Below are 13859 nucleotides of genomic sequence, written 5' to 3' on the forward strand. Positions count from 1 at the left end.
CTTTGCTTTCGACCCAATGGAAGAGGAATGAAATTGTGAGCAGCAGACGTGTGCCTGTAACTTCCTGCTCTTCTGTCCTCTCCTCAGGTGTTTAACAAAGTCTCGGAAGCAGCAGTGACCCTGCAGAACAGTGGGAAGCTGGGATTTGCCTTTGTGGTGCTGAGCCCCGGCACAGGCACTGCAGCCAGCCCTCTGCCTGGCGTGCCCCTGGTCGTGCCCAGCATGGTGAGTAGCACAAGGGCTTCACCCGGCCTGTGTCAGGCTGCCCAGGAGAGAGTTTTGGGGGAAAATAGGGGGAATGAGCACACAACCCCCGTCCAAAACCAGGCAGGAGAGACAGGGCTGTGAGCGATTGCTGCAGAGGCAGAGGAGGTGCATTGAGCACAATCCTAATGGAGCCCCTGACTGGCCTTGGCCGCCACTGGCTCTGCTGTCCTACAGCAACCACCAGTGGGAGGCACGATGGTTGCGGGAGCTCTTTGGAGCTGAGTGCTGAGCTCTCTGGTTGTGCCATCACTGGAGCATCACTCCATCCCAGTTGTCATTCAGCCTGGGTGTCTTAGAGCTGGAGCAGTGTTCCTGCCTTGGTGCCCTTTTGCAATGGGAAGAGGAAGCAAAGGGCCAAGTGGCTTCCACCTTCCTCAGTGCTTGTCCGCCTGAGGGATGACACGCTGATGTCCTCTCCTGCAAGCTGCTGCCAGGAGCTGCTGGCCCTGCTGGAAGCGCAGGCCCTTCGGTGCTCTTCCAGAGCAGCTGGTGAAAGAGCTTTGGTTTGTTGTGCCTGGCTCTGGCTAGCAGAGGGTAAACCCTGTCAGCAGAAGAGCTGTGCTCATGCTGAGCAGAGGGTAGCCTTGCGAGGCCTCTGAAGGACATACTGCATCTTGGTGTAGGGGACTCGGGCATTTGGGTACAAGAAAGCTGGAGGTGGTGATGTCTGATGTTTCCTTATGTATGAGAAGCTGTCTTGTGTCCTGAACGTGTCTGTCGTGTGAGCCATCCCTCCACTGAGTCCTCTTTGGTACACTACCTCCCTCTGTATTCTGTGCCCCGCAGGGTTACATTGAACCTGGCAAGCAGCAAGGGCTGAAAGTCTATTACCTGCCAGGAGTGCCTGGAGTCTTCTGCAGGGCTTTCCAGATCCAAGTGGGTCACCTGGAGCCAGAAAAAGTCTGCCTGAAAGGAGAAGGGACCTTTCCCAGGATCCACTTGGACCTGCCCAGGAACATCAAAGGTGAGCACTGCCTGTCTGCTCGCCAGGAAGGTCACCTGGCTTTCCCCCATGCCATATGCCCATAGGGCAGCTCACAGGCACCTCTGCCAGGCCTGGAGGTTTCAGGGCTGTCAGGCAAACTCAGCCCTCTGGTTGCTTCCTTGGTCTCTGGCAGACGAGCCCGTGTGGCTTTGCCGCAGGAACCATCCTGCACAGCTTGCCAGCGTATGGCAGAGGTCTGGGAAGACGAGGGCTGGGCAGAAAAGCACAGGGAAGCTGCAAGAGAGGCTGGCAGGGACTTTGACAGGGTTGGGTTTGCATCACGTTGTGGGGCTGAGATGCTCCTGTGTGGCAAGAAAGACGGCTGGGGGTGAGAAGCAGCAGGATCGCCTTTCTCTCCATTGCTGGAGCAGTTTGTGTCTGCGTGTTGGGGGAATGGGGCTTCCCGTCTTCCATGGGATTTGTGCTGCCCCACTGCTATTGGTGGTGTTCTGTGCTTTCAGGCAACGCCAAATATGAGAAGATCCTCCAAAAGGCCCAAGAAAAGCTGGACAAAGGCAGCCAGAGAGATGAGGCCATTGCTCTGGGGGAGGCTGTGGCAGCCGAGCCCCGCATGGACGACTCGGGCACCATGGTGAGTAGAGCTGCTGCCCTGTCCCACACGTGCCACCCTCCTGCGTGTCACTGGAGCCCCTGCGCCCCACGGCCCTGTGCCCAGGGCTCTGCTGGCACTGGGTGCCTCCCTGCACAGCCCTGGCCACGGACTGCGTCAGCTCAGCGTGCCCCATGGGCTGCCCACCTCTGGGAGTTGTCCCTCCTGGACATGCACCAGCTCCTGACTACCCCAGGAGATGCTAAGGGCTGTGCTCAAGCAGTTGGGTTTATGGTGCTCTGAAGGACATTCAGGTCGGTGCTGGGGGTTTTGTTGCTCACCGGCCAAGCCCTGCCAGCTTTACAGAGTGTAAAGCAGCAGCCTGAATGCACCCTGAGGCTGTGCTGTGTTCTGGATCTCTGAGAGGCTCCAGCTCTCTCATGGTTCCCTTTCCAGGAGAGCTTTTGTCCAAGCTGCTTTGGCACTAACTGGGGGCAGGGACATACTTGGAGCTTTGGAAGGTTTCTGGCTTGTCTGTCCATGTGTCCAGATCAGCTTTGATAACTGGGCAGGTAGAGACACTGGAGTTCATTTCTTTGGAGCTATGATCCTGCCTGAGAGAGCAGGAAGTGTCCCAGACACTGAGCAGTGAGACAGAATGACTCCATCGCCTCTCTCAACAAGAGCAGGGTGGGATCCTCCACCTGAGACAAGCTTGTGCCTTGGGAAGGAGCTTTGCTAAGCAGCCCCTGTCTTTACTTTCCTCAGTGGGATGCTCAGCTGCAGATGCAGATGGAGGAGATGCTGATGGAGGAACATGCCGTGGAGCAGCAGAAAGCTCTCAGCTCCCGTCCCCCAGAGGACACTGCCTTTCACCAGCGTGTACATCGGAGGCTTCTCAAGTTAGTAGGGAGTCCTGTAGCCTGTGTGCAGGGGCCCCGAGGGTAACAGCCAGCAGTGCAGGCCTGCTCCTGAGAGCTCCTTGTGTCTCAGAGCTGGGAACAGCTGTGGACTTCAGAAGGGGCCTGATGCTGAGAGCTATGATGTGCTCCCTGTGGGCAGCTCGGTGTCCTCGCTTGCACAGTGCTCCCCTGAGCTCTGGAGGTGCTCCCCTCCCCACAGTTGATAGGTTCTGTTCTCGGAGCTGAGGGGTGCAGACGAGCAAGCCCTTGCAGACAGCACAGGCACCACCCCTGCTGACCAGCTCTGAAAGGGGCATCTCAAAGCTGGCATCTTTGTGCCAAGAAACAGACCCCACTATGCAGGAAGAGCAGGGAATGGTCCAGATCCCTTATGCACTTTTCCAAATGGGATTGCCTGCCAAAAGACCTCTGCAAGGAAATGCTATGACAAGGTCCTGAAGCAGTTTCAGGCTTGGGCTGGACACCAGCTTAGCAGTTTGATTGAGACCAGTGGAGATGCAGTGGACTTCTCTGCAATGGCTTTTTGCAGCATAGGAACTGTGTCCAGTACCCACTTTAAAGTCACTTGAAGATCCCATTGGTGGCTGATAAATCCTAGGCCCTGCACTCCCCATGACTTAGCCAAGTGTTATTACTGGGTGCTCAGGTCTTGGGTTTCCTGGGCTTGGCTTGAGCTTTCAGAGCAGTGAATACAGAATTATCCACTCCATTTGCTTCTCCAGCCCACGCCATGCTGGGGTTTACAGAGTGTCCTTACTCCTCCTTTCAGAGCTGAGCTGCCCGAATACATCCTGGACCTTGGCTATGTTGTTCCCGGTGACATCCACACACACATGGTGAAGATCACCAACACTGGGCACTTCCCCGCATCTTTCCGTGTCGATGGATATGTCCTGTATAACACAGGTAACCCATGGTGGAGAGGCTTCACAGGGGCTTGAAGGAGCTACCTCTGACACATCAGCTGAAGCCATTGGACACGGGGAGATTTGAGTACTTCCTTGGACAGCATTTTCCTCCTTAGTACCCCCGTGCTGGGTGCCCTGTTCAAGAGCCTGACTTCTGGCGAGCAGTGCCCAGAGACCTGCTCTGCCTGTGGCTGCCCTACAATCTGATTGCAGGGGCCAGAAGGGCTGATCACCTTGATCGCCTCTCAGCATCTTCTGCTCTTGGCTCCCGTGAGCATCATCCGAGTTTCTTTGTGCACTCTGAGGGTTTATGTTGCAAACAGATGGACCCTCTGTGGTTCGGAAGTGCTTTGTTTAGAGTTCATAGTGCCAGAGCACTTCTGCTCAGCCTTTATTGACCGGCCTGTGGGATCCTCTGCTCTATGGAAACAGGCTTCCCAAAGAGGCCTTGAGGTAAGGCTGCAGCTCCAGCACATGGTGACTGCTGTCTTTGCGGGGTGGCCAGTCGTCTCTTCTAAGCCACTGTCAGGGAACACCCCAGCATTTGGTATCTTAGGTGGCAATTCTCCTTTGGAGAGGTCTATGCATCCTTCCCTGAGATGCCTGATGAAGGAATTGCTGGAGTTCCTCAAGCAATGTGATTCCTTTTTACTATGTAACCCCTGGATTCTGGCTGTGAAAGTCCTTTTGCTTTGGGCAGTGCCAAAGGGAGAAGAGCAGCTTCTCTGGAGATGCAAAGGGGTCTTTCAGAGAGCTGCCAGCCAGGACACCCCTGTGGCCTTACCGTGCTTCTGAGCCATTTCCTGTTGCTTGCGTATCTCAGCTGCTTTATTTTGCTGTGTTCAGGCTTCAGCGTGTGCCTGGAGCGTGTGAAGCGCCTGCCCTCCTGTGAGAGCAAGACATTTGAAGTGTGCTTCGACCCACAAAGTGCCAACGTGCCCCTGGGAAAAGTGGATGTGCTCCTGCCCATCAAGGTACTCCAGCTTCTGGGGCAGGCAGCAGGTTGGGCACAGCAGCGAGTATCGGGTGGGCTCTCAACCGGATGCTCTGTCCTTCTGTAGGTCAGAGGAGGCCCCACATTCCAGGTCCGCCTCCGTGCCATGGTGGCTGAGCCGTCCCTCTGCGTGTCCAGGGACAGGCTGGAGTTCTCTGCTGTCCAGTGTGGACAGTGCCAGGAAGAAACCATCCAGCTCCACAACACGTTCCAGGTCCCCTGTAAATGGTCCATCAGCATGACTGATCCTGTTGAGGAGGTAAAGCACAGACAACGTGTAACACACAACTTCTCAGTTGGGTTCTCTTTGCCTTTCCTGCCTTTTGTGCCCCTCTGGCTGCCTGAGCACTTGGGCTGCAGCTCGCTTGAGGAAGCTTTTGAGGGTACAGAGCAAGGCTGGTTCACCTGGGCCTGTTCACTAGCTGATGCTTCACTTCTCTGCCATCTTCACCCATTCCTCCTCCTCTGAGGACACTGCCTCCCCATCTGCCTGCCCTGCCAGCATGTTTGCCCTCCAGTTCTAGGCAGTGGTGGCCACGTCTGGGTGGGATGAAGGTGCTTCCTGCACCGTGCCAGCATCTCGGAGCACTGCAGGAACCGAGGGTCTGTCCTCACAGACCAAGGAGACCTCACGCCACTGGTTTGTGTGCGCAGGTGGACAAACATCTGCCAGGGAGCGAGCACCAGAAGCTGCTGGAGGAGATGAAGTCTGTGCCCTGTGGCTTTGAGGTGCTGCCCTCAGCTGGAAGCCTCGCTTCAGGACAGCAGTGCCACGTCCAAGTCCGTTTTTCACCCACGGAAGAGGTGAGATTGGTGGGTGTCACGCCAGGAGGTCTGGCAGGGCAGTGTGGTAAGGGGAGGCCAGCCCAGGGAGCGGGGGATGAGCTCTGCCTCCACGTGGAGCTTCCTGTGCCTCAGTTTCCCCTGCACGTTCCCACGCAGTTCGGGAGTCAGCTTAAATGATGGAGCATTCCCAAAGGCAGTTTGCATGTGGCCACCGTGACTTGGAAACTGGTAGCGTGTGACAGGATGGACACAAGTGCTTCCACGCCTGGGGACAGTCCCAGGGATCTCAACTGCTTGTGGAGATTTCAGCGTCTCGTGTCTGGCTTTGACCAGAGGCAAGCACTGAGCAGAGAAGATGATCCTTATTTGTGTCCAGTGAGAGCTCAGCTGCCTCTTGCACACAGCTGATGTTTGCCTGGTGCTGCAGTGCCAGGACTGTGTCTGAGGAAGCAGACCTTTCTCATGAGCGTTGCACTCCCCCATGCCCAGGTGAAAACCTCTGATAGCCCATTTTAGATCCACCTGGGAGCCAACTGTCCAGTTATGCTCCACAGCAGGACTCGCTGCAGTTCCTGAGAGCCATGCAGATGCTGTAGCCCCTGCTCTAAGTAAATACCTGTTTTGGGTTCAGCTTGGAGGTGCTGACAAGACCCCTGACCCTGGGCGATTGTTGACTTGGAGGTGCTGTCAGCTGGGGCTTCACGGAGGAGCTTTCTGTGCTGCTTCTTTGCAGAAGTGCTACCGGGGCGAGCTGCAGATCCAGATTTGCCAGAGCAGCCAACGCCTGCAGGTGCCGGTCTTGGGACGTGGTCTGGAGCCACGGCTGGAGTCCATCCCCGCAGAGCTGGAGCTGGGACCGCTGCTGCCCCAGAGCCATGGGGAAGAGGGGACAGTGGTGGTGAAGAAGCCCTGTGAGGTTTACTCAGTGCAGTTTGAGCAGCAGCACCTTGCTGAGGAGCAGGTGAGGGGGAAGGTCTGTGCACACTCTGTAGATTCCCAGCGCTCCAGCATGGCCAGGCTTGTGCAGGGAGACGGGGGCAGTGCGCAGGGCAAATCCTGGTGGCCTTCCAGGGTTAGCCAGCTCTGCTGGCAGGCTGCAGAGGGACTTGGATAATCCCTGCCCCTGGGGGGAAGGAATGTGGGAGGGGATGGCTTGGCTGGGCAGCCTGCTCACATGGTGAAGGTCAAGAAACTCATCCTGCCTATGGTTTCTCTTCCTTCTGTGCACAGCCCCTACAGACACCGAAAAATGACAACAGCCCCAACAGCTTGTTGCTGCCTCCGTGTGCCCCGGGAGAGAAGCTGAATGCTGAGGCCCAAGGAAGGGGCATAAAAATGAAGGTGAGATGAAATCTAAAGGCTAAAACTCCAGGTGGCAACCGGCATGGTTTTCTCATTTCCTCCTCTCTTCCCCAGCCTCCCATGGTTTGGGTTTCTGCCACTAGAGTGGCAGAAAGCCTTTTCTCCTTCTTTCCTTTGGCTTGATATCAATCCCTACCGCCTCAGGTTGACGTTGTGGATCCACCAGGAAAGGTGGTGAAGCTGGGAAACGTCTGCATTGGACAGACGGTGAAGAAGATGGTCACCGTAGCCAACAAGAGTGCAGCCCCTCTCACCTTTAAGCTGAGGGTCACGTCCACTGTGCCAGAGTTGCAGGAAGCTGGGGTAAGGCCCGTTCCTTCTCTGCAGAGCACTTTGGTGTGCCTGCAGGGAGCGCTGAGCTGCTGTGGGTGGGAGCTAGTAGGTAATGACTCAGGTGTGGGCTGCCCTGGCTGCCTGTGCCTGCCCTGTCCTCCCTGCTGGCACTGCTCTGGCAGCAGATGCCTGCAGTGCGAATGCTTCAGCTGAGCTGGGTGCCAGGACTCCCCGAGAGCCAGAAGTGAGAAGGCGACACAATTCCTCTAGCCTGTTTTAGACACATCCATCAGGATGCAGCCATGTGTTTTAGATCTGGAAAGGTGAGGGAGGTGAATCTTGAAAGAGGGAGAGTTGCAGCTCTGTTGGAACGTATGTGAAAGCTTTAGAAGACAGAGTTGACCTCGCCGTGACCAGGTGGACACATGGTAGAAAACACCTTTGGTATTCCCTAGGAATGCCTAGGAGGGAATGAGTGGGACTGGGTCAGTGCTGGTGGGGACAGAAGAGGAATTGGAAGCCTCTTCCCTGAGTGTGGTGAGGGAGGCTCCACAGCTCGCTTGCCAGATGAAATAGTCTCCACTCGTTTCTTCGGGTAGGTTCTGTGCTTGAAGCCCAGCAAGGATCTAAAGCTGAAGGGCAGAGGAGACACCTGCAAAGTGGAGGTGACCTTCTCCCCGAAGCGCCGCATGCAGCCGTTCAGCGGGGAAGTGCTGCTGGAGTGCCGCGGGCTGGTGCGCTCCCTCTGTGTGGTGCGGGGCTCCTGCCAGGGCAGCCTCGTGAGCCTGGACCAGGACCAGCTCAGCTTTGGAGCCGTGGTGCAGCAGAGCTACACGTGCCAGCGCGTCATCATGCGGAACGCGGGCGACACGAGAGTCAGGTAAAGCAGTAGGTCCTGCCCAGCCTGAAGCCTTATTGCCAGGTGGCTCAGCGTCAGGCCTGAGATGTGGTGGGAAAGCCCACAAGAGACTTGGAGCCTCACACTGAGGCTTACACTGCCTTCACAGCTCCCCGTGGCTAATCCTTCTTTCCTGTCCTTGTGCTTTCCTCGGCAAGGTTTATGTGGGACGTGGAGAGCTTCAAGCCAGACTTTTCCATCAGCCCCACAAAGGGTTACATCAGCCCAGGGATGGATGTGCCCTTGGTTGTGACCTTCCGCCCCTCGAAGCTGAGTCAGGCTGTCCAGTACGAGGGGCTGCGGTGCTTCATCCAGGGCAGTGAGGCGCTGCGGCTTACACTGGCAGGATCCTGCGTGGAGGCCCCTGGCCCCAAAGAGGTAACGCAGCAGGGACAGGATGGGCCCCTGGACCCCAGCATCTGCACCACATCTCTCCCAGGGCAGGAACTGAAGGACACTTGTGAGCACAGACTCCTTGTGCTGGGGTATCCCAGAGAGAAACTGCTGGGCAGGATTGCCAGAATTCCTGAGCCCTGTCATTGCCTTTCTCCCCTGTTCAAGGTGCTGCTCCTCCAGTGAGCAGCTCAGCTGTCCTGGCTCTGCACTGCAGCACCCATGCCATGTATCCCAGCACTGCACCTGCAGCCACACTTCTCCCCCCTGCTGGGCCAGGGGAGGGCATTCAGCAGTAGGAAGGGGCAAGGCATCTGCATCCGGTCCCTGGGATGGGGCAGCCTGGGAGCTGTTGGCTCTTGCTCCCAAAGAGAGCGTGGAGCTCCTCTTCCTCCTGCCCATGAAGGAAGGGGCTGTGTGGCTGCAGATCTTGTCCTTGCACAGGAGTTTCCTTTCAGGACTCCCCGTTTCCTTTCACCCAGCATGCGAAAGGCTTGTTCTGCTCCCTTCTTCAAGAGCAACCAGCTTGATTTACTCCAAAAGCTATGGCCAAAGCGTAATTTTTGCATGTGACAAGGAAAAGCTGCTCCCTGTGCTCCAGGTCCTGGTGCAGAGCCAGCGTGAGAAGAGTGGGAAGGGTTGTGGGTACGACCCAGCAGCCTCTGTGCTCCTCTGTTACAGACGCTGACTTTCAGCTGCCATGTGCGTGAGAGGCAGAGCCAGACCATCCTCCTGTCCAACCCGAGCAGCGAGGCCTGGACCCTGCAGCCCATCATTGAGGGGAAATACTGGAAAGGGCCTGAATTTATCCATCTGGAGGCCAGGCAAAAAGAAAAGGTCTACCAGGTCACCTACAGACCCCTAACCATGAGCTCTGAGAACAAGAAGCACCAGGTACGTGAGCTGTGCCAGCGTGTGCTGACCCTCGTGGCATGACCCTTGTAGCTCACCCTGCTTTGGGCAGGAGGTTGGCCGAGATGACCTTCAGAGGTCCTGTCCAAGCTGAAGGTGTCCTGTGCCCTCTGTTGGAAGCTGGGTTTTGTGGTGGCTGGGGGCCAGGCAGGGGCAAAGGGCAGATGGGAACTCGGGCCTGACACCAAACGTGTTGGAGCAGCTGACCTAAAGAGCCAGGCTTTCTGAAGGCCAAGAAATGAAGTTTGTTCTGCGCAGCTCCTGGTGGCTGCTTGTGGCAGCCCAAGGGGCTCAGAGACCCCCACGCTCAGCGCACGGCTGCACAGGCTCTCCGAGCCCTGGGCACAAACCACTTGTGCCTGTCCTTGTGCAGCTTGCAGGGAGCAAGAAGGGCAAAGCTGCCCTGCAGTTTCTCAGTGCCCTCCTGGCCGTGAACAGGCAAGTGGGAAACGAGAGAGATCTCTTGACAGTCATGCAGGAGCTGTGGGAGGAGCCCTTCCTGCAGGTCTCAGGCTGGGCACATGGGGGTAACTGGCCCCTCTGTAATGTTTTCTGTGCCATAAGGGGTCAGTTCAGAAGGGCTCTGGGGTGCTGGAGCTGCTGGGTCCTTGTCCCGCTCCAGCTGACCTTACAGTAGGCCAGAAATGAGGTCAGAGATTTCTGGTCTCCGTCTCCAGGGTGCTCAGCAGATCTGTGCCCTTAGGGTTGCACGTGCTCAGCATGTCTTTAACGTAGAGCCTGCGTGAGGAGTCTTGCAGCTTTCAGCTGCTGTGGAGGCAGAGGAGATGGCAGAGGCAGGTGTATGGGATCCACGGGCACCCAGAATGATCATGGATATGAGCTTTCCATGGCCCACGGCTGGTGGGCCCCTGTTGTGCCAGCTTAGAGGCTGCTGTCTGGGCAGTGCTGTTGGGCTAAGGCCAGCAGGACTGAGGCAATGGAGCTCATGAGGGACGGGCACCCCCTGCCCAGGGCTGTCCCTGCATGAGCACAGGCTGGCAGGGACGTGCCCAGGTGAGTGTGGCCAGTAAGGGAGTGTTGGGATGTGCAGAGCAGCTCTGCTGCAGGGCCCGTGTCTCCTTGCTTTGCCCAGAGATGCTGCCTCTGTGTCCTGTAGCTGTGCCATGTCCTGTGGGCCATGCACCCACTCACAACCAGCTCTGAGCAGGTGCGATGCTGGTGCCTCCTCCTGCACGGGACAGGGCTGCAGGCAGAGCTCTGCCAGCTGGGCGTGCTGGAAGGTGCTGCAGTGAGAGCCTGAGGCATGGGGCTGGCCAGGGGTGCTCCAGAGCCGACTTGTCCTATTCGTTGTCTGTAGGGCTCCATCTTCTTCCCCCTACCGGACGGGACAGGCTTACGCTACCACCTGGAAGGAACTGCTGAAGCCCCCAGGTGTTCAGGGGCCATTTCCCGGCAGGTTCCATGCAGGAAGTGCCACACGGAGCTCATCCCTGTGTCCAACTGGCTGCACAGACCACAGAGGTGAGTCCAGCCCAGGAAGTCTGGAAGTGCCTGGAAGCTCCTTCCTGAAAGCTTGTCCCTCTCCTTGGCCGTGTCTGGCCATACCCACGTTCTGCCTGTGCAGAGGCACCCTGGAGGGCTTTCCTCCAAGGGGGATGAGAGCTGGTGCCCTGTGCCTGAGGCACTGAGGGTGAGAGGGGCTGTATTGTACCCCCACACGATGGGTATCCTATGGGAGTCCTTCGTGTTGACCTTCACTGCGTCCTTCTCACCCACAGGTTCCTGGTGGTTATTGACATGCTCAAACCAGAGAACCTGGAAAGCAGTTCTGTGCTGCAGGGGTGTTCCTACATGGACGTGCCAAGCTCTGCGAAGAAGGACTACCAGCTCACCTTCCTCTCCTACAAAGAAGGAGTCTTCAGGGCAAAGGTAAGTGAGGACACTGGTCTGCAGGGCCCTTCAAGGAGCTGTTGGCTCACCGAGAAGCTACATGCCTCTTCATACCTCCATGTGCACAGGTCCTATGAAATACCGCACGTGCTTTCTGTGGTCTTGTGCTCTTCCTCGGTGGGTGCTCACAGCCATTCCTGGAAGCAGGGTGCTGAGCTCAGTGGGCTCTTTTGGGTCTGTTTTCATGTGTGGAATGAGCAGCCCTTCCCTTTCTGTCTGATTTAGGTGACCTTCCTCAATGAGACAACCGGAGAGTACTTGTTCCACATGGTGACTTTCAAGGTGGTGGCTTCAGGACCCATGGGCACTGTTCAAATGAGCACCGCTGTTCGGCAGAGAGTGTCCTCCAGCGTCAAGGTGGACAACCCTCTGCCTGTCCCGGTGACGTTTGACATCAACTGCAAAGTGCCCGACGTCAGCGTTCCCCAGCACTTTACTGTCCCTGCACAGTCGAAGGTAGGGGCAAAGCTCCTCCGGCTCCCTCTGCTCTCCCTGCTCCTGGCTGGAGGGGATGCTCTTGAAGGGGTGATGCCTGAAAGGAGCCATGTGGGGCTTCCTTCCGTGGTGGCAGCTCCCTGCTGATGATCTAGAGAGGGAGCAGTGTGTGAGAATATCCCCAGTGGGCATCATCCTGCGCTGGTGGAGCCTGCCCTGCTGCCCCTGGAACACGCTGCAAGTGGGGCCTCACGTGGCAAGGTCCTTGTGCCACGTGCCCCTCATTTAGTGTGGTGCTTCCAGCTGTGAGTGGCTGCAGGACAAGCCTCAGCCCATGGCCAGGTTGTCTGCAGCCTGGATTGACAGAAGTGGTGTGTGCCCTGGGGGAGCACAGGGGCTTTTTATGGTGGGAAGCTTCTGGCATCGTGCTGGAGGGCTGTGAGCTGTTGGGATCTGTCCCTAAGTGAACCGTCCCCCAGAAGGAGCAAGGCTGTGCCGAGAGAGGGGAGTCAGAGCGGGAAGGCAGCCCAGCCTTCTGGCACTGCCTGAGCACAGCAGGGACCAGCTGCCCTTGTCAGGCACACGTGTTCCCTGCCTCTGCCTGACAAAGTGGCTTTTTCCTTCCTTCCTCCCAGGCGGATCTTGTCTTGGAGTATCAGCCCCTGCAAACGGGTGAGAGCAGCGGGGCAGCTGGTGCTCCAGAGCAGCGACTTGGGCTCTCTGTTTACACCCTGCAGCTGAAAGCCACCTGGAGCAGGCCAGAGAAGCCCGTGTATTTCCGCACCAGGCTGGGCTCCCGTCAGACCATCACCACCAAAATACGGCATTTTGCCCAGCAGAAGACCGAGTACCTCGTACAGGTGAGCGCGGCTGCCGGGGCTCTGGCTGGGAGGCAGCTCCTCTGGCCAGCACCAGCCCTCTCCACCAAGGGCTCCAAGTGCCTCTGGCTTGGCGTGGCAGAGCCAGGGTGGCCATGTGAGCCCAGGGGTCTTCCCACTGGTGTGGGCTTGTCACCAGCTGCACTGTCCTCCCTTGCGGGCCCTGTCTCTCCCTGGTTGGAGCTGCTTTTGCAGGCGCCACGGTGCCTGGGCTTGCTTCCCCCTTGCAGCCCAGGTCTGGCAGTCAGGCGTCTTGGGGCTTGGGTGCAGGGTTGTCCCTGCTGGGCACGTTTGCACAGTTCTCGTGCCCATTCCCGCAGGCACTCACCAGGGTGTGGTGTGGGTGGGCCAGGCCAGGGCCAGGGGACCATCGTGTTCTTCCCGAGGTGCTGGCTCTGCTGTTGTGACCCACCCCCCATGGTCTCTTGTCTCCCCTGCACAGACCGACTGTGCCGACTTCCAGACAGCAAAATCCATCAGTGCGGCACCCGCCAGTGCTGGGGGCTCGGACCTGAGCGTGGAAGTGACCTTTGAGCCCTGCCACCTGGGCGAAGCCAAGGCCACGCTGCAGCTCAGCTCTGCATTGGGCGGGCAGTACTGCATCCCACTCATCGGCCTTGCGCTCCCCCTGAAGCCCAGGGCCCCTTCCTCATCCCAGCCGGCGGCACCACCTCCATCTCCTCAGGAACGTCTTCCGGAAGGCCACGGCGTTTCCAATACGCAGTGAAGCACCCGGGCTTCACCGTCAGGGCCCCCGAGGTGCTGCGCGCCAGAGCAGCACCACCATCACCGTCTCCTTCGCGGGCGGCCCGGCTCCTGTCACCAGCAGGCTGGTGGTCTCCTGCCCTGGGGGCTCCTGGATCTACCACCTCCGGGGCCTGCCCTCCCCCCGCAAGTGAGCAGCTGCCCCCAGCCCTTCCTGCCACGTTCGTGCTCTCTGGAGCAAATAAATGTCATTTAACATCCTCCACACGACGTCCTTGTCTCTAATGGGAGAGACATGAATTTGCTGGATGGACACCCGGTGGACAAGGAATTGGCTGGATGACTGCACGCAGAGAGCTGCGGTCAGTGGCTCTATGTCCAACTGGAGACCAGTGAGGAATGGGTGTCTCTCAGGGGTCGTTGGGGGGCAACCCTGTTCAACATCTTTGTCGGTGACACAGACAGTGGGATCGAGCACCCCTCAGCAAGTTTGCTGAGGACACCGAGCTGTGTGGGTGCAGTCAGCGTGCTGGGAGGAAGGGATGGCATCCAGAGGGACCTGGACATGCTGGAGAGGTGACCAACCTCCTGAAGTTCAGCAAAGCCGAGTGCAGCTCTGCCCCTGGGTCAGGGCAATCCCAAGCACAGCTACAGGCTGCAGGGAGATGATTCAGAGCAG

The 13859-nt window shown here is 57.9% G+C and overlaps 1 protein-coding gene across 1 annotated transcript; it reads left to right on the top strand.

Moving 5' to 3' along the window:
• The first annotated feature begins 8217 nt into the window (after positions 1-8217).
• LOC117436432 (hydrocephalus-inducing protein-like) lies at positions 8218-13202 on the top strand. The gene is made up of 7 exons (XM_034064486.1): positions 8218-8324; positions 9021-9233; positions 10570-10733; positions 10991-11141; positions 11388-11618; positions 12233-12457; positions 12918-13202. Exons 2-7 carry the CDS (start codon positions 9207-9209, stop codon positions 13200-13202), a joined length of 1083 nt encoding a protein of 360 aa, XP_033920377.1. The 5' UTR covers positions 8218-8324; positions 9021-9206.
• Positions 13203-13859: the final 657 nt, after the last annotated feature.

This window comes from Melopsittacus undulatus, chromosome 7, assembly GCF_012275295.1.
Source record: "Melopsittacus undulatus isolate bMelUnd1 chromosome 7, bMelUnd1.mat.Z, whole genome shotgun sequence".
Taxonomy (NCBI): Eukaryota; Metazoa; Chordata; class Aves; order Psittaciformes; family Psittaculidae; genus Melopsittacus; species Melopsittacus undulatus.

Bases quoted from the DNA above. Each gene is read 5' to 3' on its own strand.
- LOC117436432 (XM_034064486.1), top strand. From the start codon at position 9,207: ATGAGCTCTGAGAACAAGAAGCACCAG. The intron at 9,234-10,569 runs GTACGTGAGCTG...CGTTGTCTGTAG, and splicing joins CTGAGAACAAGAAGCACCAG to GGCTCCATCTTCTTCCCCCT. The intron at 11,142-11,387 runs GTAAGTGAGGAC...TGTCTGATTTAG, and splicing joins AAGGAGTCTTCAGGGCAAAG to GTGACCTTCCTCAATGAGAC.